This window comes from Carassius auratus, unplaced genomic scaffold, assembly GCF_003368295.1.
Source record: "Carassius auratus strain Wakin unplaced genomic scaffold, ASM336829v1 scaf_tig00000876, whole genome shotgun sequence".
NCBI classification, from domain to species: Eukaryota; Metazoa; Chordata; class Actinopteri; order Cypriniformes; family Cyprinidae; genus Carassius; species Carassius auratus.
In genome coordinates, this window is record NW_020523328.1 from 303,989 (window position 1) to 331,482 (window position 27,494).

The 27,494-nt window shown below is 38.9% G+C and overlaps 2 protein-coding genes across 7 annotated transcripts; one reads left to right on the top strand and one right to left on the bottom strand.

Moving 5' to 3' along the window:
• Positions 1 to 1,125: 1,125 nt before the first annotated feature.
• LOC113069121 (U8 snoRNA-decapping enzyme) lies at positions 1,126 to 17,868 on the bottom strand. 2 transcript variants are annotated; one of them, XM_026242110.1, is made up of 5 exons: positions 17,774 to 17,868; positions 4,530 to 4,660; positions 4,354 to 4,394; positions 4,013 to 4,238; positions 1,126 to 3,939 (listed from the first exon to the last, which is right to left on the bottom strand). In XM_026242110.1, exons 2-5 carry the CDS (start codon positions 4,656 to 4,658, stop codon positions 3,733 to 3,735), a joined length of 603 nt encoding a protein of 200 aa, XP_026097895.1. In that variant the 5' UTR covers positions 4,659 to 4,660; positions 17,774 to 17,868; the 3' UTR covers positions 1,126 to 3,732. The 2 variants fall into 2 exon arrangements, with proteins under 2 accessions (XP_026097895.1, XP_026097894.1); XM_026242109.1 differs by lacking the exon at positions 17,774 to 17,868 and having other exon boundaries at positions 4,530 to 4,784.
• On the top strand, positions 10,577 to 26,808 carry LOC113069116 (myosin-7-like). 5 transcript variants are annotated; one of them, XM_026242098.1, is made up of 43 exons: positions 10,577 to 10,664; positions 10,891 to 11,027; positions 11,392 to 11,495; positions 11,975 to 12,118; positions 12,250 to 12,406; positions 12,572 to 12,599; positions 12,816 to 12,912; positions 13,411 to 13,503; positions 13,591 to 13,654; positions 13,749 to 13,847; positions 13,990 to 14,093; positions 14,171 to 14,309; positions 14,389 to 14,507; positions 14,599 to 14,748; positions 15,233 to 15,403; positions 15,509 to 15,688; positions 15,995 to 16,127; positions 16,216 to 16,286; positions 16,597 to 16,684; positions 16,794 to 16,911; positions 17,568 to 17,691; positions 17,795 to 17,931; positions 19,254 to 19,509; positions 19,627 to 19,869; positions 19,963 to 20,139; positions 20,796 to 20,941; positions 21,051 to 21,141; positions 21,225 to 21,614; positions 21,760 to 21,886; positions 22,076 to 22,194; positions 22,747 to 22,943; positions 23,031 to 23,214; positions 23,291 to 23,456; positions 23,570 to 23,694; positions 23,794 to 23,909; positions 23,989 to 24,181; positions 24,546 to 24,749; positions 24,906 to 25,031; positions 25,157 to 25,327; positions 25,424 to 25,528; positions 25,615 to 25,710; positions 25,875 to 26,012; positions 26,347 to 26,808. In XM_026242098.1, the coding sequence occupies exons 2-43, from the start codon at positions 10,928 to 10,930 to the stop codon at positions 26,356 to 26,358; spliced, it is 5,802 nt and encodes a 1,933-aa protein (XP_026097883.1). In that variant the 5' UTR covers positions 10,577 to 10,664; positions 10,891 to 10,927; the 3' UTR covers positions 26,359 to 26,808. The 5 variants fall into 5 exon arrangements, with proteins under 5 accessions (XP_026097883.1, XP_026097884.1, XP_026097885.1 ...); XM_026242099.1 differs by lacking the exon at positions 10,577 to 10,664 and having other exon boundaries at positions 10,737 to 11,027; XM_026242100.1 differs by lacking the exons at positions 10,577 to 10,664; positions 10,891 to 11,027 and adding an exon at positions 11,803 to 11,870 and having other exon boundaries at positions 11,420 to 11,495.
• The last annotated feature ends 686 nt before the right edge of the window (positions 26,809 to 27,494 follow it).

The following is a 27,494-nucleotide window of genomic DNA, read 5'->3' on the forward strand; positions in this document are numbered from 1 at the left end:
GGTGATCAGTTTGTGGCACTGAGGTGGTAAGGAAGCCCAGGTTTCTTTGACAGTGGCCTTCAGCTCATCTGATAGTTTCTCTCTGGGCTTCAGGTCTAGTGAGTTTGCTGGCAGTTAAGCACACCAACACCATGGTCATTTAACCAACTTTTGGTGCTTTTGGCAGTGTGGGCAGGTGCCAAATCCTGCTGGAAAATGAAATCAGCATCTTCAAAAAGCTGGTCAGCAGAAAGAAGCATAAAGTGCTCCAAAATTTATTGGTAAACTGGTGCAGTGACTTTGGTTTTCAAAAAACACAATGGACCAACACCAGCAGATGACATTGCACCCCAAATCATCACAAACTGTGGAAACTTAACATTGGACTTCAAGCAACTTGGGCTATGAGCTTCTCCACCATTCCTCCAAACACTAGGACCTTGGTTTCCAAATGATATACAAAACTTGCTCTCATCTGAAAAAATGACATTGGACCACGGGGCAACAGTCCAGTTCTTCTTCTTCTTAACTCAGGTACGATGCCTCTGACGTTGTCTGTGGTTCAGCAAATTGCTTGACACCTCTGTGTGTGATGGCTCTTGATGTCTTGACCCCAGCCTCAGTTCATTCTTTGTGAAGTTCACTCAAACTCTTGAATCAATTTTGCTTGACAATCATCATAAGGCTACAGTTCTCTCGGTTAGTTGTGCATTTTTTCTTCCACACTTTTTCCTTCCACTCAACTTTCTGTTAACATGCTTGGATACAGCACTCTGTGAACATTCAGCTTCTTTGGCAATGAATGTTTGTGGCTTACCCTCCTTGTGAAGGGTGTCAATGATTTTCTTCTGCACAACTGTCAGATCAGCAGTCTTCCTCATGATTGTGTAGCCTAGTGAACCAAACTGAGAGACCATTTTGAAGGCTCAGGAAACCTTTGCAGGTGTTTGGGTTGATTGGCATGTCACCATATTCTAATTTGTTGAGATTGTGAATAGTTGGGTCTTTGTTAAATGTAAGCAAAAATCATCACAATTAAAAGAACCAAAGACTTAAACTACTTTAGTCTGTGTGCATTGAATTTAATTACCGGTACACAAGTTTCACAATTTGAGTTGAATTACTGCAATAAATTAACTTTTCCACCACACTCTGATTTATTGAGATGTACCTGTAAATGTAGCAATGTAATGGTTTACATTTTGTGGTTAAATATGAATAATTCAATATTTCTGGCCAACTGTACAGTAAGATGCCTATCTTGAGTTTTGTAAGGTGCACAGAGAATTTCAAACCCTTCACCTCCCCCATCTTTCCTGTGCTTGTTTCCTTCCTCTCTCGTGTTAAGCCTGTGTTCTCTCTTTCTCTTACTATAAAATCCTCAGGATGTGACAAATAAAGAGAAATTAAGCCTCTTAAATCCTATAATATAAAACACACACACACACAATATATATTTACATATGAAACCAGACAGAAGCACACACAGCTGAACAAAACATCTACAGCTGCAGTGCCGCCCAATCTCACCACATATAAAAAGAGTGATGATTATTGATCCCTAAAGAGAAATCCAGTGCAGCGGCAGCACTATTAAACAGAGTGCACATATAATAAAACCGTATATGCATCCAGTGAACATAAACTATATGTGTGTAGTTGGTCAGTAAAGACTTACAAAATCATGGATATAAAAGCTGTGATAAGGATTGTTGCACATGCTCCAGTTCCCTTGTGGCAAATGAATGGTCTACGGGAAGCATCACCCCACCCATGAGTGCTTGGAAAGGCGACTCCACTGTGTGGGTGGCTGGGGGGAAGCCATGATGTGACTTGGAAACATTATAGCAGGTTGTCAGATTTGTGCAATACGAGAAGCGATTTATATGGCCCAGCATGTAGCAAACATGTAAGCAGTTTGTTATTGCTGCCTCTGATACCATTGGTTCTACACTTGCTCCTCTTCCTGCATCAAGCCTTACTACCCCGGCCCGTCCTCCCTAAGGACAGTTCAGTTTCCACTTGGTCAGTCAGTCCTCACAGCTTTGACCTACTTCATGTCTATGGCTTCATATGCGTACTCATAGGCTCACACACTCAAAACTGCACATGCAGCGATGCAAACGAATGCTGAGTGGTGATTACAAAGCTGATTTCACCTGCTGTGGTCTGATGAACACATCATCAAAGCTGCTGTTCAGAGATGCTGATGGACTGCAGAATGTAGCAACGACATAAACAGACCACATAGACACGTGTGCATAGATCACAAAGTGGGGTTCAAATCTCTGAAACCACAGTCGATGCTGAGATTCAGAATCAATCATAAAAAGGACGTTTATTTAAAAAATATTAAACCAGAAAAGTTAATAAATGGGAAATATTTTAATTAATGTTTAAGGAAATTGTTGGCATTGAATCAAGTGACTTTTTGAACAGATATTTTGCTTCAACTGAATCTCAAAATGCTCTTTAGATTATTTTCAAATCATGCTAGAGAACACGATGTTCAGGTTTCACACATACCTGTAGAGTTCATGAAATTTGAGTGCTGCTGCCATTAAAGCAAAAGAGGAACAAAGCAAATACTAGGATTATTTTTAGTTCACTACAATACTTAATATAGTTTGTAATAAAAAGTACAGATTGAATGGGAACAAAGCAAACTAGAAACATTTTCAATAAGAGACTGATCTTAAACATTTAGACCCTTTACTTTTATATAGATATATATAACATAGTAAATACTTAGAATAAATAAAATTGTTAAAGGGTAAGTTTGACAATTTGTAATGTTACAGTGTCTGTAGTATATGAACAATTGTTTTCTGTGTAACTTGCACCAAGAAATTCCCATTTTTTGTCGCCTTCAGGGCTTTTGTGAAAACGGATTTTTCTTTAATTGCATTTCTACTGTACAGACAGACAATTTTTATTAAAGCCCATCATGCTAGCGGTGAATTCCTAGATCTGCAACACTGGTGCAACCAATGCCATGAGTTTATGACGGGACTGTCTGTTTGCTAACCAATGGCAGATTAGAAAAACAATTCCGTTAAATATTATTACAATTGAAACAAGTGACTCTGAAATTACACACTGTAACTTTAAAATTATAAAGCTGATAATAAGGGGAAGTCTGGCAGCGCAACTCTGTGGTCATTTTTAAGTACTGCAAGTGTGCTGTGATTAAAACCTTAGCTTTGATACAAGTTTGCGAAAAACCTCCGAAACCGAAGTCTTATATGCGGTCTTCTGTTTACTAGTCAAACCAGCACGCCCAATTTCTCTTGCAAATAACTAACTCTCATAAACAGATCTGATAAATTCGACAAAAAGTATGGCATATTGGATTCTTACTCTTCATAAATAATATAATATATTATGCATTTGCATATGCAAATTATATGGGTTCATATTAACAACAAATTTAATTGTTATGAGGTATAATTATTGCAACATCCCAGGGTATGTCCAAATATGGACATAAAGATACTTCCAAATAATAACATTTCCCCTTAAGTGAATGTAGTCTCACTTTGTTAGTACAATTTTGATTAACAGTTAAGGCATTTTAAACAGCTTTGAACCTCTGTGACACAGGATATCTACAGATAGTACATGCTGTATATGGATGAATCAGGAACGGAGGGTAGGGTGAGGACAAGAGGGAGTTTCTACAGGCAATGGGGGGTTGGGCTAATGATGTAGCTGTGGCCCAGGGGTGAAAAGACACCGCTGTGTAAACTGATGTCAGTGTGGATCACCACTGTGTGTGCGTCTCATCTGCTGAGCCTGTCTCACAGCCTTCTCCAGCTCCCCCTGGGACAACAGCCCGCAGCTCTGCAGGGCAGAGAGCAGCTGGGCCCGAGAGTTACTGATGAACGAGTGGGACAGGAAATAAGGGAGACCACCTCCATTCTTGAGAAAGTAGAGCGGCACTCTGACCATACCTAACACCTGGAGACAGATTGCATAATAAGATTTTGAAAGCACTTTTGCACACACGTGAAATAATAGACAGAGTTTTAACCTCTAAACCATGGTCTGTGGCTGTAGCTACAGCTGCTCTCTCTAGCTCTTTCAGCTCTGGCTCTGCCATCTTCTTGATGTAGAAGTGTGTGATGAGCCGAGGACAGGATGGAGAAAGGCAAGAGGACACGTGATTGTCCACGCCCACAGGCACAGCCACGCCCACTTCCTCGTGGAGCTCTCTGATAAGCCCCGCCTCCAGCGTCTCCTCAGACGGGTTCACCAATCTGATAAAATAAAACACAGCCTTCATGAATAATGCGGGTTCATTTGTAAACAACTTAAAAATTCATTCAAAATTTACGATTTTTTTTTCCTTCTGTTGCATAAAGTGGAACTCACCCCCCTGGGAAACCGAGCAAGCCATCAAAACGCATCTGCATCTAAATGACAGTAATCTGAATTCAGGTTCAGGGCGTTCATTTACATATTATTTTTAACTTCCTGCACCTGTCAGTCACACTCTTCACATAAAGGTAAAAAAATATTCATGTCGCAGTGAATGCACTCTTCCTTACCAGTACTATATGTTTGATTGGGATTTTCCCGAAGAGTTTGGCACTAGAGTCTCCGTACAACATAATGTGACACGCGTGTCTGTGGCCCTCCCGTGTCAACGCATCTTCTCTCGTGATCTGTTCCGCCATTCCTGCACGAGCGATAAACAAACGAATGAACCACAGTTGTATATTTAATAACGCGTAAGGAATGACACAAGGCACTATTGTGTGTGTGTTTCTGTGTTGCTACTACAAGCAATAACATGCCACTATAATAACCTGACGTTCACCATTTCAAAATAATAGTCCATTGCGAATGCACGTTCACACTTTTTTCCATAACTTTATTTATTTATATATATATATATATACTATATATATATATATATATATATATATATATATATATATATATATATATATATATATAACTACCACAATACACCATATAAACTCGATAGTTAACAAAACAAAACTGTGCAAACTCTGTATTTACCACATCTGCCAAATAAAACTATTAAAATTAAAATAAATACAAATCCTGAAACCTATTGAAAGTATATTGAAGTATTTTGGAGAATTGGTAACAATAATTGTTTAACCATAGTGTTTTACCCATGGCATGGCAATTATATTTTGAGGTTGGAAGCAATAATGTTACTTTATGTAGCCATATATAACTAATGAGAACGATAGGCTTAAACACATGTTTATTGTTAATACTTAAAGTCCTATAGTTTATATCAATACTGCATATATTTAAACGTTACGCACATTAATAATTCATTACGCAGTTTCTATTACTTTAACTTTCTATTACTTTTTCTATTACTTAACTTTTCAGACAGCGTCCGTCTGTTGTCCTATAGATGGCAGTAGCAACTAAATTGTGCACCTTAACATGTTAAGATTCACTCAAAAGAAAGAAAGAAAGGAACCGAGAAAGTGTTCCTGTTGAAAGAAGCCAGAGGAGAAAGACAAAGTGGATATAAATACAGTGCTTCCCCTTCTCTTTTATGTCCCTCCAAATCTATGCCACCTGTGCATAGCACTAGAAATAACCTCTTCTATCTAAATGCAGTGTGGCTTCAAAAGCAAAGCCGATTCCTCGGTCATCACTGTTAATTCCTCACGCATGCACCGACTCTAGTTTCATGTTGCCCAATTAGTTTGCAAAGAACCAGTGAAACTGCTATGGCCCTCAAATAACATTGCAAGTGTCAGACATACCATTTTAAAATTACTGTGAGAACCACGACAACAAAAATTACTTTAAACTTACTTTAAAAAACTTTATTTTTATTTCATTTACATTGAAATGCTTGTACATATCCTATATTGTAAATCCTTGTAGTTAAACATAAAATGATTACTGTAGGGTGTTACTGTTCATAGACTAGTATTTGTGTATCCATCCAAGTTTAAAAGTTTTAACCTCAAGAAAGCTTCAGTAATTTATTTCATAAACAAACTACTAAATATCTGAGTGTTGTAGTAGCAGCCCTGAGGGAATGTGCGTCAGACATCTCAAGAGTGTAAGACTACACTGCTTCCATGCCATACAACACTTGACAGGATTCTTCAGCAGCCTTATAGGAGCTTTACAAGTTAAACCCTGATGTTCCTACCGTCTCTCTGACCTTGTGCATTGCAAGGTGATGACTGGAGGAAATATTCTGTTTCACAACCACTCCCTTCTTCTTTTCCAACAAATATCATTTGTCTTCTCAACTCTTGTGCGAGTTGGGCACAGAACACGCTATCATGATGCCCTAAAAAATAATATAGGAAAATATAATAAAGTTTACACATGTAAACATTTTTAAACAACTAAAATATCAGAAAATAGCTGCATTTATTCAGCATTAGTAAGCACTTGTGTAGTACAATGGTAAATAGACTGCAGCAAACACAGCTACAGATTCAATACAAGCTAAAGGATGAACTGTGAAATGCGGTAAATATGGTGCTATTGTGTGTGTGTGTGTGTGTGTGTGTGCACTTTTCAACAGTTGTTGCAGTGTTTGATACGGCTAATGTGGGTTTTCTGAGTCAGCCGTGTGGATGTTTCCATCAATCCCTGGGCCTTTGAATTGTTAAGAGATGTTTCACATAGCAATATCTATGGGAGACTGACTGAATTAACTCATATTCACTTCCCATTCCAATCTGTCAAGCCATTGGTAGGAGACAGTAAATGAATGTAGAGATGTGCAGGTGTACATAAGTGGGGCTGAGAATTTTAATTGCAGGTTATATGTACTATTTAAATAGTAATGATGTTAGTGTAAGACTATACTGGGAACGTTAAGAGACAATGAGACAGATGGAGAGATAAAGTGAGCACATGGTCACATTCATCACAGCTCTTGTTTTGCTCATTTCAATCACTTTAAATGTATATCAGTAATCATTACAGGGATTAAACATGATATTTTGGGGGGCCTTAAATTAAATTAAATTAAATTAGATTAAATTAAATTAAATTATTTTAAATTATATAAAATTATATTAAATTATATTAAATTATATTAAATTATATTAAATTATATTAAATTAAATTGTGGAATTTTCATTAATAAATTTTTATATTATGAATTGAAGAACTTTAATGAAAAAATGTAATTAATCAATTAAATTATTTTAAATTAAATATTTTAATTAATATCAATTTTAATTATTGTTAGTAGATTGAATTGAATTTTGAATTTTGAATTGAAAGATTGAATTTCCACCAGTTAATAATTCATTAGGCTGTTGGTCAAGCAACAAAGCAACTTTGTGCTGATTTGCAGCCACAGGTGTGTGTATATGCATGCTTCACAATGGCTTTAAACACGGTTCATCCAATCACATTTCAGAGCCGAATCTATCCATTTTATACAATGTAACTGAAACTTTGAGCATCCGCAGACTGGAATCAGGAATCTAGGATTGTTGAAGTCAATGTTGACTCAACGCCTTGTTAACTCTGTCCGTCCTCTCTGGGCTTACCGTGTGGCAGGGGATTGCGCCAGAATGGCTGCGCTATTCTAGAGCCTCAGCGCTTTCTAAGTTTAAAAGGTTTATGTGAGCTGCTGGCCATTGTTCTGGTGAAGGCGTCAGGGATTGTTATGGGGGATCTTAGTGGGAAAGATATAGTGCTGTCAAAATCCATCCTAAAATAAGCAGACAGCTGTGGGTGCTCATATCTAGGTTATGTGTTTGAGTGTGTGTGAGACTGATGGCGTAGCAATGGAGAACTAACACAATGCAGACGGGCCGTGTGTCGGAGCCAGATGGGGGAGAATAGCACTGGTTGTCTTCATCCAATGAGCCACTTGCTAAAAGACTGATTAGCTTACATTATTGCTGATTTGTGGGGAAGTGTTGGCTGGTTCTCCTGAGATTAGGACATCTAGGCTCTCCCAAACTCTCCTTTTCTTCATACTCGCTCTCAATCACACACACAGGTGCAGGGGGGTTGCTGAGTGCCAGGGTCTTACGCCACTGTCAGAGGCAGATCAGTGGGAAAAAATGAATGCAGAATCCTGAACTGTGGGGAGTAGAACGCTGCTCAGCTGGGATCTGGTTCACATGTCTGCGCCTGGTGGATAGATCCCACATAGGATTTAGAAGACCAGGAGATACTGTATGTTTTGACTGGCACGAGGAAAACATTTATTAAGAGGCAGTTTATGTGTATTTTTCTTACCCCCATTGGGTGTGGGTATACAGAATGCGACCACCCTCCTCCACCTCTGACCTTTCAGTCTCTGTGTTCGAGTTTTGTGCCACTGGATGAGAGCTGATAATCTGTAACAACTGCTCACCATGTGTCGAACTTCAAACCCTGGTTCCTGGAAGCTTTGTTTAGGTGTGCCAAGTCAGACACTCTTTTATGGCAAATGACGTTGTAATGAATTGGAGAATGTTGGAGAGAAACTATCTATAAGGTAAATCACAGTTTTTAAACACTGAACTGAGGAAATAATCAAACATGTACACCTTAACGTTCCTGTCCCTCTGATGTTTAGAAAGCCGGATTCATTCTAATAAATCAGTTCATCTTAATCACATCCCTGTCCTTTGTAGTGTTGGAAAGTCTGGTCTGAAAGTCTGAAAAACTGGTTCACCTTAAATTTATTTTCTCTGTACTACGTACCATTGTAAAGTCTAATTCGTTCAAATTAATCATTTCATCTTAAACTGTTCTCTCGGTCCTATGTACCATTGGAAATTTTGAGTCATAATGAATCAGTTTATCTTTAACAGTTCTGTCTGTCCTGTGTAGCATTGAAAAGTCATATTCCTTCTATTAAATAGTTTTTTCCAAACAAGTAAAGATTACAAAATTATTTACAGATTCAAATCCTTGTACTATTTTCTATTTATCTAAGTATGAATGATTGTGGGATACATATAAATCGGTCTGAAGCCCACATTGTTTTGGTGCAAGCTTTGATTAAATTATAAATTACATCATTGAATAGTTTTATTTTCCTACAAAAACATATTTCACCCTTAAGTAACTTCTGTATAGTTAGAGCTAATAATAGTTGAAATTGCTGTGTGAAGTAGCCAAATTAATAACATCACCCCTGCCATCAATAAAAACAAACAAAAAAAGATAAATATAATAATTAAAAATAGTAAAAAAATAAATATTACTGTGCACTTATGAAAAATCATAAAGTATGAAATATACCAAACCTAAATGGTGGCATCTGTGTACCCGACAGTATTTATATGGTTGAGATAGTGTGGACGCTCTTTCAGTGCTTGACCACTGGCAGATCACTCTCAGTAATTTCTAAGGGAAACAAAACAGAGCACCGCCTCTTTAACCACAAACCCATGCCAGACAGCTCGGCTATCTCTGCACGGAATGCCGGCTATTGCGAACAGGAGTTGTATTCTCTTCTATTTTCGGACTACATAGTGTGCTCTGGACTCTGCTAGAGGACACTTATCTCAGCTTTACCCCTCAAGGTCGACAGCTTCTGAGGCGCCTATTTGCTGAGGAGGATCTGATTGTATCAGTAACCGAGTATGAACATCATGCATATCTTGTGTGTTATATTGAACATAACACTAGTCTTTCAACAAGTCTGTCAAATAAGGCAAAGACAGATACCCTTCTAACACACACACAGAAATGGACTGCACCAAGTTTCCTAGATAAGAAGTTAAATCCTTATCTCAGAAATTAGTAATAGGAGCCCTTCCATTATAAGCACAGATTTCATCCCTTCCCAATACCATATTTCATCCTGTCATAACAGTTTAAGCCAACTCTTAAAAATCCCTTGATAGTTCTTTGAACTAATTGGCCCATGTTGTATGGTTTGCAGTTTATGTGTACATTTAGCAAGTAATAATTTTATAAGTATAAATATCTATATCTATATCTATCTATATATATATCTATCTATATATATATATATATATATATATATATATATATATATATATATATATATATATATATATATAGATAGATAGATAGATAGATAGATAGATAGATAGATAAACAATTTGATATGCAACTTATATGTATTATGCTACATTGCTATTATGCTACAAAACTGTTTTATAATGCTAATAAAACTACAAATATAAATACATTGCCCTCGTGTTAGGTTCATACTGTTACTTTCTTTACCAGAAGTAAACGCGTCTTTTCTTGCGCGGCAATTTAGCGATAATTTAACTACTGTTGTAACAGAAATATCGTCTGGAAAACGCCGTTGCACAAAATAACCTTCTTCCCCTCGCCAATCTTTTACTGTCCTACAGGGGTCCAAGTCGTAATTAGGGCCTGACCCCTCCAAAGAGATTTGCATTTTTATTGTAATCACTTTTTTTTGCCAATTATAACATCACTTATAGAGATAGAGAGGTCACGTATTTAACCTCTTGACAACAGTGTATAAATCACAACCAACAACAATGTCGTTTTAAAAATAACCCCTTACATTACGGTTCCTCAAACCTGTTTGCCTTTTGTGAACGCGCGGGGTTGGACCGCACGGACGCGCAGCCAATGAGCAGCTGACCCCACACGGACACATGGGGATATCTGACATATCTCTCCAACTCTGACCTTGAGGCAAACAATAAAAGAGGACCGGGCCACTTCTTTCGAGGCCAACCCGTTTAGACATTACTGAGGTTAGTATTCAAATGCACGTGTTTCCACAGCGCTGTTTGGACAGGGCGTCGTGCTTTGCATGCGACGAAACGTGTAATTTGAAGAAGTCTCTCTATATTTTTTTTTTACACAAATAGGCCTACTTACCAAGATTTTGGATTAGAGTTTTTTTTTCTGCACATGCCTATGAAAAACACAACAAAGTGGAGAAACCTTTCTTCTAACAAAGTTTCTACGACGTTACAGGTGTTTGAGCGCAGGTCCGGGACCAGAAGCGTTAATCATGTCCCGCTTTATGGAATTGAGGGATTTTGGAGATGCGGCCACATTTCTGCGTAAAACCAACCTGGAACAACTCGCTGCTCAGTCGCATGCATTTGATGGTACTGTCACACATTATTGGTGCAATATAGAGCCTATCAAAATATTTAAATAATTGATTTTGAAATAATATCCTATTCTGGATGAATGGGTTAGCTACACATTGAAATTAGCATGTATTATGCATGTAAACACCAGAATACTGACAATTCCAAGATATTTTGCAACATCAGCTACATGCAAAGCAATGCAAAATACATCTATATCATATTCTACACAGCCTAAAAACAACAACAACAATAATAGTAATAGTAGTATTTTTAATTGATTTAGCAAGCATAAGAGGAAATTTACCATGGTATGTAATGTTTTTAGTTACCTGACAGTTAATTTCTGAAGAAACATATACTGTACTTCTGTGTGCAGGGAAGAAACGTGTTTGGATTCCAGATGAGAAAGAAGCCTACATTGAGGTGGAGATCAAAGATACAGATGGAGATAAAGTCATGGTGGAGACCAAAGATGGAATGGTCAGTGAAGATAGTTGCTCTTTTTCTTTTCTGTGACAATGCTTATATATATATATATATATATATATATATATATATATATATATATATATATATAAAAGATAATATTCTTAATCACTGTTTGTCTAGATTTAAGAGGAAAATCTTGAATCTTTTTTAACTCATGGCAACTATTTATTCTTATATCTTATTTAAGCAAAAATCTAATCATATATTTTTTCATGCAACAAACAAAGACAAATCTAGGTATCTTTAAAGGTATTTTTACAATAGAAAAAAATATACAGATTTTTTTTTTTTATTGCAGTGTACATCAAAACAATGCTGTGTATTATATCGTATTTAGCAACTCAAAGTGAAGTTCAGCAGACTTAAGTGAGGAAATTTTTTTTTAATTGAAGTAACTATGCTTGATCTAATATGGAAATCAAAAACATATCACAAGGTGTTGATTAAATTCTTTAATCTAATACTGACAGATGTTAACGGTGAAAGAGGAAGACATTCAGCAGATGAATCCCCCGAAGTTTGACATGATTGAAGACATGGCCATGCTTACGCACCTCAACGAGGCCTCTGTTCTTTTCAACCTCAGCCGTCGCTACAGTTTCTGGATGATCTACGTGAGACACCGCATTATCATTTACTGCTAAACAGCTGTCTGTAACTAAAAGAGGTTTAAGAATAACTTGAGACTTTTGGATCATTTCGGGTCTGTCTCAGTCTTAATGCGTGTGCTTCTGTCTGTCCGCAGACATATTCAGGGCTGTTTTGTGTGACAGTTAACCCGTATAAATGGCTTCCCGTCTATTCTCCTGAAGTGGTTGCAGCATATAAGGGAAAGCGTCGGACAGATGTTCCCCCTCACATCTATGCCATAGCAGACAATGCCTACAATGACATGTTAAAAAGTATGTTATGAAACACATTTCACTTTTGATCTCAATTTCCATGTCTTATACCTTTTATGTATTTTGATTCAGAATACTGTAGATCAAAACATAATTGTTCAATTTAATGGCCTTCGTTTTTTAACGCACATTTAAGTGATCTGAGCTGTTTTTTTTCCCCTGTAGATCGTGAAAACCAGTCAATGCTTATCACGTAAGTGACCCTCCATTACCCTAATACATCTCTATTCGACAACTATTAGGTCCAAAAGATCTGAAATCCTTTTTGTTCATTATTTAATCATGAAGCGGTATAAAAAAAATGGGTTTTTATCATTTTGAAAAGTTTTCTTTTTTTCTTCTTTAATCTTCACATCTTGAATTTAATATTGTTTCTTGTATATTTCACATAAATTTTGTCCATGCCTAGTGGAGAATCCGGTGCTGGCAAAACAGTCAACACGAAACGTGTAATTCAGTATTTTGCCATTATAGCTGCTCTTGGCGATGCAGGGGGCAAAAAAGGAGTAAGGGCAGAAACTTCACTTCTGTCTTTTTGTCATCACCCATCCTTTTCCTTTGTTTTTGTTTCCCTTCGAGTTTTATTTTTGCTCCTCTACATCCTGTTTTTGGCGATTTTTAATAATGTCTGAATGTTTATTTATTCCTTTTGGACTGACAGACATCCTTTTAACCGATAAAGAGTGACCCTCAAAGTTTTGATACCCTAGTTTTGTATTCCCGTTCCAGTATGTTTTTATAAACCCTTTTTATACCACTCTTTACATTGCCCTTTTCCCTTTTCGCAATGTCTCTCCTTTTTGTCTCTTGCTTTTAACATTTTAAACTCCTTTTTCATTCTTTGCCTTTTTGAAAAAAAAAAACCCAGACTTCATCTATTTTCCCCTCAATCATGACGGATAATATTTCATTTTCATTTCCATTTGATTGCTCTGTCCTACTCGTAGATATAATTTTGGTGTTGGATTCAAAACTCACAATTTTTCGGTTTCCAACATAAATAGGGTACATTAGAGGATCAGATCATTGAGGCAAACCCAGCTATGGAAGCGTTCGGCAATGCAAAAACCCTGAGGAATGACAACTCATCCCGCTTTGTGAGTGAACATCATAAGAGGAGCACAGCATCTCATTTTCTTTCAGTATTGTTCTCCGTCTCACTTCCATCGCTCTCTTTAACACAGGGCAAATTCATACGAATCCATTTTGGTCCAACAGGGAAACTAGCATCTTCTGACATTGACATCTGTAAGCGGAGCTAAAAAAATATTCCTGTTTTAATAGATTAAATATACCATGTTTCCTTCAAACCCTGTTCTGTTTCACATTCTCTTTCATTTAGACCTTCTGGAGAAATCCAGAGTGATTTTTCAGCAAGCCGGAGAGCGAAGCTACCACATCTACTACCAGATCCTCTCACACAGGAAACCAGAACTCCAAGGTATTCAGAGGAATCCCCTAAAGCATGACTACTATTTAAGCTGAAGTTTATACCAAGTATAGATATCTGCATGCCTGCAATATTACATTCCACAGTGCACTGTGTGACTTAAAAACCAAACTTCTTCCATCTTCCATCACAGACATGCTGCTGGTGTCATCAAATCCCTTTGACTACCACTTCTGCTCGCAGGGAGTTACAACTGTGGACCACCTGGATGATGGAGACGAGCTGCTCGCGACTGATGTAAGTACTGCTTGTAAAGAGATTCTTTGATACTAATTATTCCACATTAAACACTGAATAACCACTCGCCTCTATAGCATGCAATGGACACCCTTGGGTTCACCCCTGAGGAGAAGTATGGCTGTTACAAGATAGTTGGTGCTATCATGCACTTCGGTAACATGAAGTTCAAAGTGCGGCAGAGAGAGGAGCAAGCAGAGGCGGACGGCACTGAAAGTAAGAGCAATCGTAAGCAATGTCAGTGTTTTCGGTTTAGTGTCTTGATTTGGCTAAGCGTTGTATTTTTTTTAACCAGGTGCAGACAAAGCCTCCTATCTCATGGGGATCAGTTCAGCTGACCTCATAAAGGGACTGCTTCACCCCAGAGTGAAAGTGGGCAATGAGTACATTGTCAGAGGACAGACAGTTGAACAGGTCAGTTTGGTCCGAGTAATGAAGAATTGGCTTCGCCTGCTGTGTAATTTCGTCTTGCATTGAGAGTATTTGGGCTTTTGTGTCATAACAGGTGACCTATGCTGTTGGTGCTTTAGCCAAAGCCACATATGACCGCATGTTTAAATGGCTGGTGAGCAGAATCAATAAAACCCTGTACACGGCTCTTCCTCGTCAGTTCTTCATAGGAGTGCTGGACATAGCAGGCTTTGAGATCTTTGAAGTAAGTCAGCTGATTACTGCAATCCAACTGCTTACCACTCTCTGCACGTCACATGTGGATCTTAAAGACAGAAAACTAGATTTTTACCAAATGACAATGTCTTCTACACCACCTTTCAGTGATTCAAAAAAAAATTACTTTTTATAAACTGGTTCTTGCTAGTGACGCAAAAATATGCATTGCAAACAACGTAGTCCAATTAACAGCCAAATGACTTGAGTCAGACCTTGTAATGAATCATTCAAAACACTCATGAACTCACTATTCATTTACCAAATGAATCAACAAGAAGTTATTATTGCAACTGAAGTACATAGTTTGGGCCCTGTTATTAATTTTATCTGTGCAATGTACCAAGTCATAATGTTTCCTGTATAAATTAGAGGAATAGCTAAAAGAAAGTGACTCTTATATAACCAAACCCTATTTATTATTCAGTCCGCACTGTACCTTAAAGTCTTTCTCTTCTTTTTTTCCTGAACAGTTCAACAACTTTGAGCAAATGTGCATCAACTTCACCAATGAGAAACTGCAGCAGTTTTTCAACCATCACATGTTCATCCTAGAGCAGGAGGAGTACAAGACCGAAGGCATAGAGTGGACTTTCATAGACTTCGGATTAGACCTGCAGGCCTGCATTGATCTCATTGAGAAGGTTGACATAGATTTATATATAATCCCGTGAAAGAATGTGTATGTCTGTGTAAGATAATTACACTGAGCTACTCTATCTGTTACACCACTCGTGCATTGTTTGCAGCCAATGGGTATACTGTCTATTCTGGAGGAGGAGTGCATGTTTCCTAAAGCCACAGAGAGCAGCTTCAAAGCTAAACTCTATGATAATCACCTTGGCAAGTCTCCCAACTTCCTGAAACCAAGGCCAGACAAAAAACGCAAATATGAGACTCACTTTGAACTGGTGCACTACGCCGGAGTGGTGAGTGGAAATAACTTCATATTTACACACATATTTCAAGGCTATTTTTACCACTGCATACAACAGTCTTTAGTCTTATAAGCTAAGAGTCTTTATAAGCTACATAACTGGAGCCAGTGGAATTTGTTAAGCAATTTAAAGTATGCATTGCCGCCATAGAATGGCACCATTTAAGTAACAGTGATAGTGTGGACCATGCTGAGGTTAAGTGCCTTGGTCACTGACAAAATGGTGGTAACTCAAAACTTGATCACTATAATTCACTTAAAATGTTATATTAATTCACATGCACATGTATGTTGTCAGGTGCCATATAACATCAGTGGATGGCTCGACAAAAACAGAGATCCTCTGAATGAAACAGTGGTGGGAATCTTCCAAAGGACGTCAAACAAGTTAATGGCAACCCTCTTCGAGAACTTCATCAGCTTGGATTCAGGTGCATATTATAACAACCGATATTCAAGAGTTAATTCCAATGGACGTGATTGTACTGAGGTGTTTAACATGTATACTTACAAGTACAGAAGCAAAGCCAGGGAGCAAAGAGAAGAGGAGGAAAGGGGCATCATTTCAAACAGTGTCCCAGCTGCATAAGGTGGGTCAAATGATATCTAAATGCACCAGAAAAGCCACTTTTCACTTCTTGAAATATCTGCAAATGTTCAAACTATATAGATATTGGAAATGTCTTGGGAGAGTGAGCCAGTTAAGACTTGCAGTGATGTTTAGGTAATCTGACCCATGAACATCACTTTAAGTCTGTGCTGGCTCAGCTTTCACCAGCTACAGATTGAAAGATGCAGGTAAGATCTGAGTAGTTAACATCACCGGTGTAGAAACAGTACACTGAGCATGTTGCATTATGGACTGGGTGTTGAATGATCTTTCCTTCTCTATCTTTCTAGGAGAATTTGAACAAGTTGATGACTAATTTGAGAAGCACTCAGCCTCATTTTGTACGATGCATTATCCCCAATGAGACAAAGAACCCAGGTACAAAAAAGTCACAGTACAGAGGATGAATGCATTTGTTGTAGAACAAGATCTCCATAAACCGTTCGTATACACATCAGTCTTCAGTTTTTGTTCTTGTATCTGATAGGGATGATGGAGCCATTTTTGGTTCTGCACCAGCTTCGCTGCAATGGAGTCCTGGAAGGGATCCGCATTTGCAGGAAGGGATTTCCCAACCGCATTCTCTATGCAGATTTCAAACAGCGGTTCGTTTTTTCTTTATGGGTCAAAACTGTAATTACATCAGCACACATGGAACTAGAAAATGCTGGAATGACATGAATAGAATTTAACCCATCTATCTTTGATGCTACCCAAGTCCCTTTAAAGAAAATCTGTTCACTCGGCGGCCATATTTGCAACACCTCCAGGCAGCTATTTTTGGGCATCCAAGACCAAGTCCTATGTAAATGAATGGGGCAATCCTGAAATCTCAAAAACCGCTTGCTGAACTCACAATTTGATGACTTATTTCAAATCAATTTCAATTTCAACGAACTACCCCATAAATGTTGTTTCCTTACAAATTTTCCCATCTAGACCATAAATGTGAGTCTCTGGTTTTTATGAGAATCAGAGCAATGACTTAACACTCAGCCATTGGCTGTTTTATTCAGAAGGTGGAACTATTCCACCATATTGCGCATTGCAGTTTCTCCCATTCAGAAGTAATAGGAGTGAATCTTCTTTATATACAGTATCTATAGTCTTTGATTCTACTACTTTTCAAACTCAACTTGCAGCTCTGTATCTTGTTTACTAGCTTAATGAAAAAATAGGAATTTAAAAGTCAATTCTGATTGGCACTTAACCCTATAATTAAGATGAATAAAGATGAGATTAAACCTTCATGATTTACCAGTTACCGTATCCTGAACCCTTTGGCCATCCCAGAGGACACATATGTGGACAGCAGGAAAGCTGTAGAAAAGTTGCTTGGGTCTCTGGATATCGACCACACGCAGTACAAGTTTGGCCACAGCAAGGTTGATTATTTCGTTCTCTCTCACTCTTTTCCAACTCAGTATTTTCAGTTCTCTTATGAATCTCATCCTAGGCTACACTGACCTGTGAATCTGTGCTCTTCAGGTTTTCTTTAAGGCGGGACTTCTAGGCCAGCTGGAGGACATGAGGGACGAACGTCTGTCTGAGATCCTCACCTTGCTGCAGGCCTTCTGCAGGGGCAAACTCATGCGGATGGAGCGCAGGAGGATGATGAAAGAGAAGTATGTGCCGTTTGGAGGTCCAAATCATGACAATAGTTAGAAAGTGTCTAAATGCAAATAGTTGCTTTTACTCACTTACTAAAGAAAGTGTCAGTTTGCAGCTCTCGCTTACTTGAGCCCGTTATAAGCACTGTGAAAAACTGCTGAGAGTGTGCACAGGCCTGTGAGCCTGCAAATCTATGGGAGGAATGTCCAAAGTGCATGCAGACTATGTCGTGGCGTGTGTCCGGCGTGTGTCTGTATGTTTTGTACGTGTGTGAGCGGTCGCTACAGAAAAAGCCAGTTAAACCCCCTCCACCCCAAATGGCATTTACAAAAGCAGGTGTGGAGGTAGGTCATGTATCCCGCAAACACTGCACATACCAGTTGTTCATGGTTTCTTAGCAGAGTCACACCTCCTGTCTTTTTTATAAATAACCCTCTTTTGTCCAGAAAGGATATGTCTGGAAGCAGGCTGAAAATGGCTGAAATGCCATCCCAGGTGACAGGGTATTAATGGGTTCAGCTTTAGATAATCAACAACTTCTACCTGACCTTTGACTGTCCCTGATTGTGTCGCCGCTTCAGCAATGCGGAATTGATTTACTCTTTAGGCATGTTCAGTATCACGGTGGGATTACTGATATAGAACACACGAAACAATGGCGTGTGGCAGCCTGGCCCTATTTGGTGCTAGACATACTGAGCTAATTTAGAACAACAAGGGGCGGGGAGTGTGAGGTGCAGGCTACAAAATACACGGGGCTTCTTTTATTCTAGGACAAAAGAGCAAAGTTTGAAAGAGTTTAGAGAAAGTACAAAAGGCTTTATCTTGATACTCCTCAATTAGGCTTGTAATAATATCTTTTGTTGAAATGTACAATGTATTCATCTGATGTTCTATGTGATACTTCCTAGATCTCTGTTAATACAAGCACCAGGGTCAATGACATGATTCACATTTTGTTCTAGATCTATTCATTTAAAACTGTTTTGTGACTTTAATACACTGCTTCTATGATGCATATTTGAAGAAATGAAATTCATTTTGATATTTGATGATAAGTCGAAATATAAGAGCATTACAACTGTCTTGATGTCAGAAGGAAAAAAAAATGAATAATAAAAATTAATTTTAAAATGATGAGAATTTTATTAAAAAAATATATATTTTTTTAACTTTTTTGCAAAACAATGATTAAAATACACTCCATGCACTTAGATGTAAAGAAAATGCTATTATATTATAAGGTGGTTCCACCACAAGATATTTTTAAGAGTTTCTTGGTTGGTTTTGAAACCAACATTTGTAATTAATCCACCGTCTCATTATCTTCTCTCAGGGAAGCTCTGATGGTCATTCAGTGGAACATCCGTGCTTTTCATGCCGTCAAGAACTGGCCGTGGATGTGTCTGTTCTTCAAGATCAAACCCCTGCTGAGGAGCGCAGCTACAGAGAAGGAGCTGGCGACACTGAAGGAGGAGTTCCAGAAGCTAAAAGAGACTCTCGAGAGGTCTGAGGTGAAGAGGAAGGAGTTTGAGGAGAGACAGGTCTCCTTGGTGCAAGAGAAAAATGACCTCTCCCTACAGCTTCAAGCGGTTAGTGTCAGAGTTGATTCACAGCACTGCAACAAGTTACAAATCAGAATCACATAGTTTCTAACATGATGATGTCTTTGTGATCATATCTTGATGCATCATGCATTCTGACCCTAGGAGCAGGATAACCTGGCCGATGCTGAGGACCGCTGTAACCTGCTAATCAAGTCTAAGATCCAGATGGAGGGGAAAATCAAGGAGCTGATGGAGAGGCTTGAAGACGAAGAGGAGGTTAATGCCACCATTTTGGCCAAGAAACGCAAACTTGAGGATGAGTGTATTGAACTGAAGAAAGACCTGGATGACCTAGAGATTACTTTGGCCAAGGTAGAGAAGGAAAAACATGCCACTGAGAACAAGGTAACTGACACGCTCAAGGATGGCGAAATGTAGTCTGCATTTGATGCTTTAATGAACTGTTTAAAACAAGAACCTTCTTTTTACTTATCTAAGGTGAAAAACTTGTTGGAGGAAATGGCTGTACTGGATGAAACCATCCTCAGGCTGACAAAAGAGAAGAAAGCACTGCAGGATGCTCATCAGCAGGCTCTGGAAGACCTGCAGAATGAGGAAAACAAAGTGAACATGCTGTCCAAGGCCAAGATCAAACTTGAGCAGCAGGTGGATGATGTGAGTATGAAGTGGTCTCAGTTAAACCCTACGAGACAGACTTAAAATAAGCCTGTGTTTTACTCACCCTCGAGCCATCCTAGGTGTATATTACTTTCTGCTTTCAGACAAATCTAATCCAATCTAATATAAAAAATTGTCCTGGCTTTTCCAAGCGTCATTATTGCAGTGCAGTGGTTCCCAAACCTGTCCTGGAGTACCCCCAACACTGCACATTTTCTTTGTCTCCCTAATTAAACACATCTGATTCAACCCTGCAGTGTTGGGGGTACTCCAGGACAGGTTTGGGAACCACTGTTGCAGTGGGTGGGGTTTTCTCTTTAACAGTCCAATAATAAATATGCGCATCCATAATAAAACGTGCCTCACATGGCTCCAGGACATGAATACAGGCCCCCTGTAAGCCATTCCATGCATTTTTGTAAGAACAATATCCATGTTTCAAACGTAATAAACAGAAGAAAGTCATATACACCTAGGATGGCTTGAGGGTGAGTAAAACACAGGTTTATTTTCATTTTTGGGTGAACTAACCCTTTAAGAGTCCATAACAATCAGTAACTCCCTTATCACAGGGCAGATTTACAATTGCAAATGAAATGCTTATTAGATTAGACACAACTCAATGTTTATTATTATTTTCCCAACTGCAACAGTTAGAGGGATCTTTGGAGCAAGAGAAGAAAGTGCGGATGGATCTGGAGCGAGTGAAGCGGAAGCTTGAGGGAGATCTAAAGATTTCCATCGAGTCCTCCATGGATTTAGAGAACAGCAAACAGCAGCTAGAGGAAAGACTGAAGAAGTGAGATTTTACAGACATTATGCAGTCTTAATGTTGCAAATGGAAGCACTGTGCTGTGCTGTTTGATCAAATGAGCTCTAATGAAGTCTGTATATGGTCTTTTCTGAAGGAAAGACCTTGAAATGGTTCACATAGGTGCAAAGATTGAAGAGGAGCAAGCCTTGGTTATGCAACTGCAGAAAAAAATTAAAGAATTACAGGTAATTATCTGGCTAATGACCAAAAATCACGCATTTGCATACTGAGTTATTACTATAAAAGTATTGTGGTAAACTCTTTACAGACACGAATAGAAGAGCTTGAGGAGGAACTTGAGGCTGAAAGAGCAGCTCGATTAAAGTCGGACAAGCAGCGTGCTGATGTATCAAGAGAACTGGAGGAGTTAAGTGAACGTCTGGAGGAAGCAGGGGGTGCTACCGCTGCCCAGATCGAGATGAACAAGAAGCGGGAGGCGGACTTCTTAAAAATGCGGAGAGATCTGGAAGAAGCCTCACTGCATCACGAAACTACTATGGCCATGTTGAGGAGAAAGCACGCGGACACTGTGGCTGAGTTAGGGGAGCAGCTGGACAACCTACAGAGGGTCAAGCAGAAGCTGGAGAAGGAAAAGGCAGAAATCAGAATGGAGTCTGAAGATCTGGCATCTAACCTTGAACATCTCTCCAGAGCCAAAGTGAGACATCTCAATGTGCTTTACCTGGTTTCTGAGACAGACTCGTAATGCCACTGTCTTATCATCCATGAACCTCATGTTAAAAACATGAACTGGGTTGTTATATGCCAAATGAGAGAGTTAACAGAAAGACTGTTGTTTGCAGGCCACCACAGAGAAAATGTGCAGGATGTATGAAGACCAGCTGAATGAGTCTAAAACCAAGGTGGAGGAACTCCAGAGACAGCTGATGGATGTCACCTCTCAAAAAGCACGGGCCCAGACAGAGAGCGGTCAGTGCCCTGCACTGTCAAAGAGAATAAAGATCAGGAGCTAGAAATATATAGAATCTCCAATAGAAAATAAGATAAACTTTTTTTTATAGAAACAAGTGGCAAAACTGAGTTCAAATAATGTAAGAAAAAAAATCCACTGGCACTTGCTAAAGACTTTGTGTTCTCTTTTTGGTCTTGTGTTAACAGCTGAGGTCAGTCGCAGACTGGAAGAGAGAGAGGGTTTGGTTATGCAACTGCAGCGGACAAAGAGTGCTCTCAGCCAGAGCATGGAAGAGCTGAAGAAACAGCTAGAAGAGGAATGCAAAGTGAGACAGACTTTTACTACACTGGATGCACTTGTGCACGTTTCTAACTGAAATTATTTCATGTTTGCTGAGGAAAGACAGGAAACATAACAATATTGTGACGGACAAAAAAAGCATTGGGGAAAAAGCCTTTAGAAGTTGATGTATTTTTGTACACTACTGATGAAATGTTTGGGATCTGCAAGATGGAGGGTAAGAAATGAATACTTTGATTCTAATAGGACAGACTAAACTGATTAAAAGTGACACTAAAGACTGATTTCTGAAGCATCATTACCTAAATTATGGATGCAGAAAATTCAGTTTTAGCATTTAAGGAATAATTATAGTAACAATTTAAAATATATTTTTGATTGTAATATTATTTTAAAATATTACTGTATTATTGTATCTTTGATCAAATAAATGCAGCTTTAGTGAGCATAAGAGACTTAAGGATTATTACAAATCTTGCTGACCCCAAACTTTTAAACAATAGTGTTTATATATTCAGTATATTCATCTCAAGTGTATCATATTTCAAATCATACTGGGTTTGTGTTTATGTACCAGGCAAAGAGCAGTTTAGCTCATGCGGTACAGTCATCCAGGCATGATTGTGAGCTTCTGAGAGAGCAGTTTGAGGAGGAGCAGGAGGCCAAATCTGAGCTGCAGCGTGCTCTGTCTAAAGCCAACGCCGAGATCGCACAGTGGAGGACAAAGTATGAGACTGATGCCATTCAGAGGACAGATGAACTAGAGGACGCCAAGTAAGAGATCACTGTGCTCTCAGTCGGTGGAGCTTTGTGTCAGTGAATTGCTGATTTATTTCATAAAACCGATTTGTCTTGCTTCAGGAAGAAGCTGGTTGCAAGGCTCCAAAGTTCTGAGGAGGCAGTGGAAGCCTCCAATGCCAAATGTGCCTCGCTGGAGAAGACCAAGCACCGCCTGCAGACTGAGATCGAGGACTTGATGGTTGATTTGGAACGCTCTAATGCTGTGGCCGTTGCATTGGACAAAAAGCAGCGCAATTTTGATAAGGTCAGGATGACCTGATTTAACCAGGCATTGTTCATATCTATTTTCTACTAACACATATTCTTATTACTATGTCCAGGTCCTGTGTGAATGGAGGCAGAAGTTTGAGGAGACCCAGGCTGAGCTGGAAAGCACTCAGAAAGAGTCCCGTAGTCTGAGCACAGAGCTCTTCAAGCTCAAAAACTCCTATGAAGAAGCCCTAGACCAGCTGGAGACAATCAAACGGGAGAACAAGAACCTGCAGGGTACAAAGACTGTTCATATACTCCAGTAAAGGGCGTATCTGTGAAATACAAAGATTCGATTTTGGACAAGAATGATTTTCAAAATGAGCCCAACCAGTATGTTTGTTTTGCAGAGGAAATTATTGACTTGACTGATCAGATTAGTCATGGCAACAAGACCATCCATGAGCTTGAACAGATGAAGAAGGTGCTGGACCACGAGAAGAGCGGCATCCAAGCAGCACTGGAGGAGGCAGAGGTGATGAATATGAGCTGAAATACCAGTCGATGCTCACCTGCGGACATTAAGAATTATATACTTTGCTAAAAAGCTAATGTGCATCTAATTCTGATTTAGGGCACACTGGAGCATGAAGAAAGCAAGACCATACGCATCCAGCTGGAGCTCAGCCAGACTAGAACTGAAGTTGAAAAGAAACTTGCAGAGAAAGATGAAGAGATTGACAATCTCCGGTAAGGGAAAAAGACAAGAAAACATACTATTAGAATTCCAGCATATAATTAAGTCACATGAAACTATTTATCAATGCAGTCGAAACCATCAGCGGACTCTGGACACCATGCAGACCACACTGGATGCAGAGATCAGGGCACGTAATGAAGCTGTCAGGGTCAAGAAAAAGATGGAGGGAGACATGAATGAGATGGAGATCCATCTGAACCATGCAAACAGACAAGCTGTGGAGTCTCAGAAAATGGTGCGCAACCTACAGCTTCAAATCAAGGTGAGACAGAAGGACTGGTTGCATCAATATGCAGGTTAAAAAGATCATCAGCTATATGGAAGAACTCAACCTTAAACTGACACTGGAGATAATCTTTAGGGATGCATAATATAGTGGTTTTTGCAATAATCATTATCCATTGATATTGAATATTTCATTGTCCATGCTCATTTCATTGAATTTTACATTTTAAACATACACTTAATATGAAAACAATTACCAGCTTATCTGTATCTACCAATATCTTAATATCAATTCATGCCTATTGATTTGCTTCACTCACAATGAAATCGTTATAGAAATAATAATTTCAATTAAGCATGTTAGTGCTCTTTTATCGAGTGCAATTGGTTTGTCTTCTCAGGACCTGCAGTTAGAGTTAGATGAGTCTATACATCAGTGTGAGGACCTGAAGGAGCAGATGACGCTCACAGAAAGAAGAAACACCCTGCTAACAGCAGAGTTGGAGGAGCTGCGTGGAGTGGTGGAGCAAACCGACCGCATGCGTAGAGTCGCTGAGCACGAGCTTCTGGAGTCCACTGAGAGAGTGAACCTGCTGCACGCTCAGGCAAGTCTCAATCAGTTTAACTCACGTTTATTTCTACAGCGCTTTTCACAATACAAAAACGTTTTTAGTAGTAGCTAATCAGTGGTGACTATCATTAATCATTAATGCTATAATTAAACATGCCAATCTCACCTGTCAATCCACTGACCTCTACAGAACACGGTAGTGTTGAACCACAAGAAGAAGTTAGAGAGTGACCTGTCCTCTCTGTCTGGCGAGGTGGACGATGCTCTGCAGGAGTGTCGTAATGCTGAAGAGAAGGCGAAGAAGGCCATAACTGATGTGAGATCCTACTGGAACAACAATAGTGTGCATTAGTGCCTGCCCACTTTTTCATCTGCGTTGGTTCCAGAAGAATTTTTGCTCGTTTGATAGTACAGCATTTAACTGAATTTCCCCCTCATTAGGCAGCCATGATGGCAGAGGAACTGAAGAAGGAACAGGACACCAGCAGCCACCTGGAGAGGATGAAGAGGAACATGGAGCAGACGGTTAAAGACCTGCAGATTCGTCTGGATGAGGCCGAGCAGACTGCGCTGAAGGGGGGAAAGAAACAGATTCAGAAACTGGAAATTCGGGTAAGCAGATAAACATCTATTCCAGCTTTGGTGAGAGCATGTATATAACACTCTTTACGGATTAACCTGCATCTGTGGGAACATTTCCATCCTCAGGTGCGAGAGCTAGAAGGAGAGCTGGAGTGCGAGCAGAAGAAGAGCGGAGAATTTCAAAAAGGACTACGAAAATATGAGAGGAGGATTAAAGAGCTCACTTACCAGGTATTAACTCGCAGGACACACGTGAAACAGCGTGAAAAACTGTGTGTGTCATCTTCAGTGCGTTTAAAAGACTGTTCTGTCTGTAGACAGAGGAGGACAGGAAAACTCTCCTGAGGATGCAAGACCTGATTGACAAACTACAGGCAAAAGTAAAGAGCTTTAAGAGACAAGCCGAGGATGCAGTACGTACCTCCTGTTCATTTACGCTGTCAACTTTGTGAATTCAGTCAATGGGACAAAATGGTGTTTGAAAAAAATATATCATGTGACCTGTTAAACATTATGGCACTGTCCACTTTAAAGGCACACAGATTTCAGAGATCTGTATTTTACTTTTGTATGGCAGGAGGAGCAGGCCAACTGCAATATGTGTCGATTCAAGAAGATCCAGCATGAGCTGGATGAAGCCGAGGAGAGGGCAGATATAGCCGAAACTCAGGTCAACAAGCTGCGTGTGCGCACCCAAAAGACTCACGTCGTCAAGGTAACACACACTCATACTTAAACAGATCGATCACCCAAAAATGAGATTTCTGTCATCATTTACCTTTTTTATTTTTTCATCCATACAATACATTTTTATAGGGGTCCAAAAACAACAATGGACACCATTGACCCATTTTCATTATTTTGAGGAAAAGGAGAAAGAGAGAGAACACGAAGACATTTCAAAATATGCTCTTTTTTTATTCCACAGAAAATGGAACAATGAAAATAAAAATGACAGAGTGTTCATTCTTGGGTGAACTCACTCTTTAGGTGTGAATAAACTGAAATAATAAAAGTATAATAATAAAAACATACTTTTTTGTTCACAGATCGTGGAGTGAAGACTGACTTAAGCCAGATGACTTTTAAGAGTCATATATCGTGTGACAAGTACCTTTCCTTTCATTATGGTTTTGGAAATGTTTAATGCTTACTGAAGGTCAACGCAAACTGATTTTTCTTGTTGTTATTGAAGCCTTCAAAGATAAAATGCTGATTTTAAATGTCAAATAGTAATCTTGAAAAGTTTTTTTAAACGTTTGTTCATGTCTTTCCTGGAACGGTCTCAGACTTCGCAATGTTTTGGAAAATCACAGTGTCATTACAGCTGAAGAGCAGCACGAGGAAACAGCTTTTTGAAACTGGACTGAGTTTAAGGACCCACAGGGTATTTAAAAAGCTATTTGGACATGATAAATGAATGCCTAAACGGAAATGTTTGCTTGATCATGTCAAGTTGCACAGAAATCAATTTGAAATAAAAATGCTAATGGGTTTTTTTTTCTGGTCCAGCACAGCCTGTCACCAAATAATGTACCAAACCTGCGCTTTAGTTTTAACAGTGGGTTAATTGATCACTTTTGTGTTCCTTCCAGGGATGAAAACTCATGAATGGTCAGAGTCACAGTCAGTCAACTAGATTTTTACATTTTTGATTATGATGATTTCAAATTAAGTAAATGTAAATTATTTAAAATGTAATATTATCTGGCTGCTACAAAAAGAGTTAATCTTACTATGGTTCTGCTGGTCTCTCCTTTACCAGTTTACACACTGTTGTATCAGCAGGAAACTGACAAAAGACCAATTAGATACAATGTAATTAGAATTTAACATAAAGAGATAAAACCCCCCAAATTTAAATTCTGTCATTACTTACTCACCCTCTTCTCGTGCCAAACCTGCAAAACATTTATAAGACAAATTTAGATATTTCTGATGAAATCCGAGAGCTTTCTGACCCTGCATAGAAAGCAGTGGAACAGACATGTTCCAGAAAGGCCCAGAAAAACTTGTTGAATAATGTAATTTTTTGGTTTTCTTTTAGCACAAAAAATATTCTTATAGCTTCATAAAATTCAGGTTGAAGCACAGATGTTAAATTAACTATTTTAATGATCTCCTTACTACCTTTCTGGGCATTGAAGAAAAGAACAAAAAGAACAAAAAAGATCATTCCATCCAGAGTCTCTGAGCA

Coding starts and splice junctions, on each gene's coding strand:
- LOC113069121 (XM_026242110.1), bottom strand. CDS start 4,658: ATGGCGGAACAGATCACGAGAGAAGATGCGTTGACACGGGAGGGCCAC. Junction 4,395..4,529: donor CAATCAAACATATAGTACTG/GTAAGGAAGAGT, acceptor ACTGTCATTTAG/ATGCAGATGCGTTTTGATGG. Junction 3,940..4,012: donor CCACAGACCATGGTTTAGAG/GTTAAAACTCTG, acceptor ATCTGTCTCCAG/GTGTTAGGTATGGTCAGAGT.
- LOC113069116 (XM_026242098.1), top strand. CDS start 10,928: ATGTCCCGCTTTATGGAATTGAGGGATTTTGGAGATGCGGCCACATTT. Junction 12,913..13,410: donor ATGCAGGGGGCAAAAAAGGA/GTAAGGGCAGAA, acceptor CAACATAAATAG/GGTACATTAGAGGATCAGAT. Junction 25,711..25,874: donor AGAGACAAGCCGAGGATGCA/GTACGTACCTCC, acceptor TTTGTATGGCAG/GAGGAGCAGGCCAACTGCAA.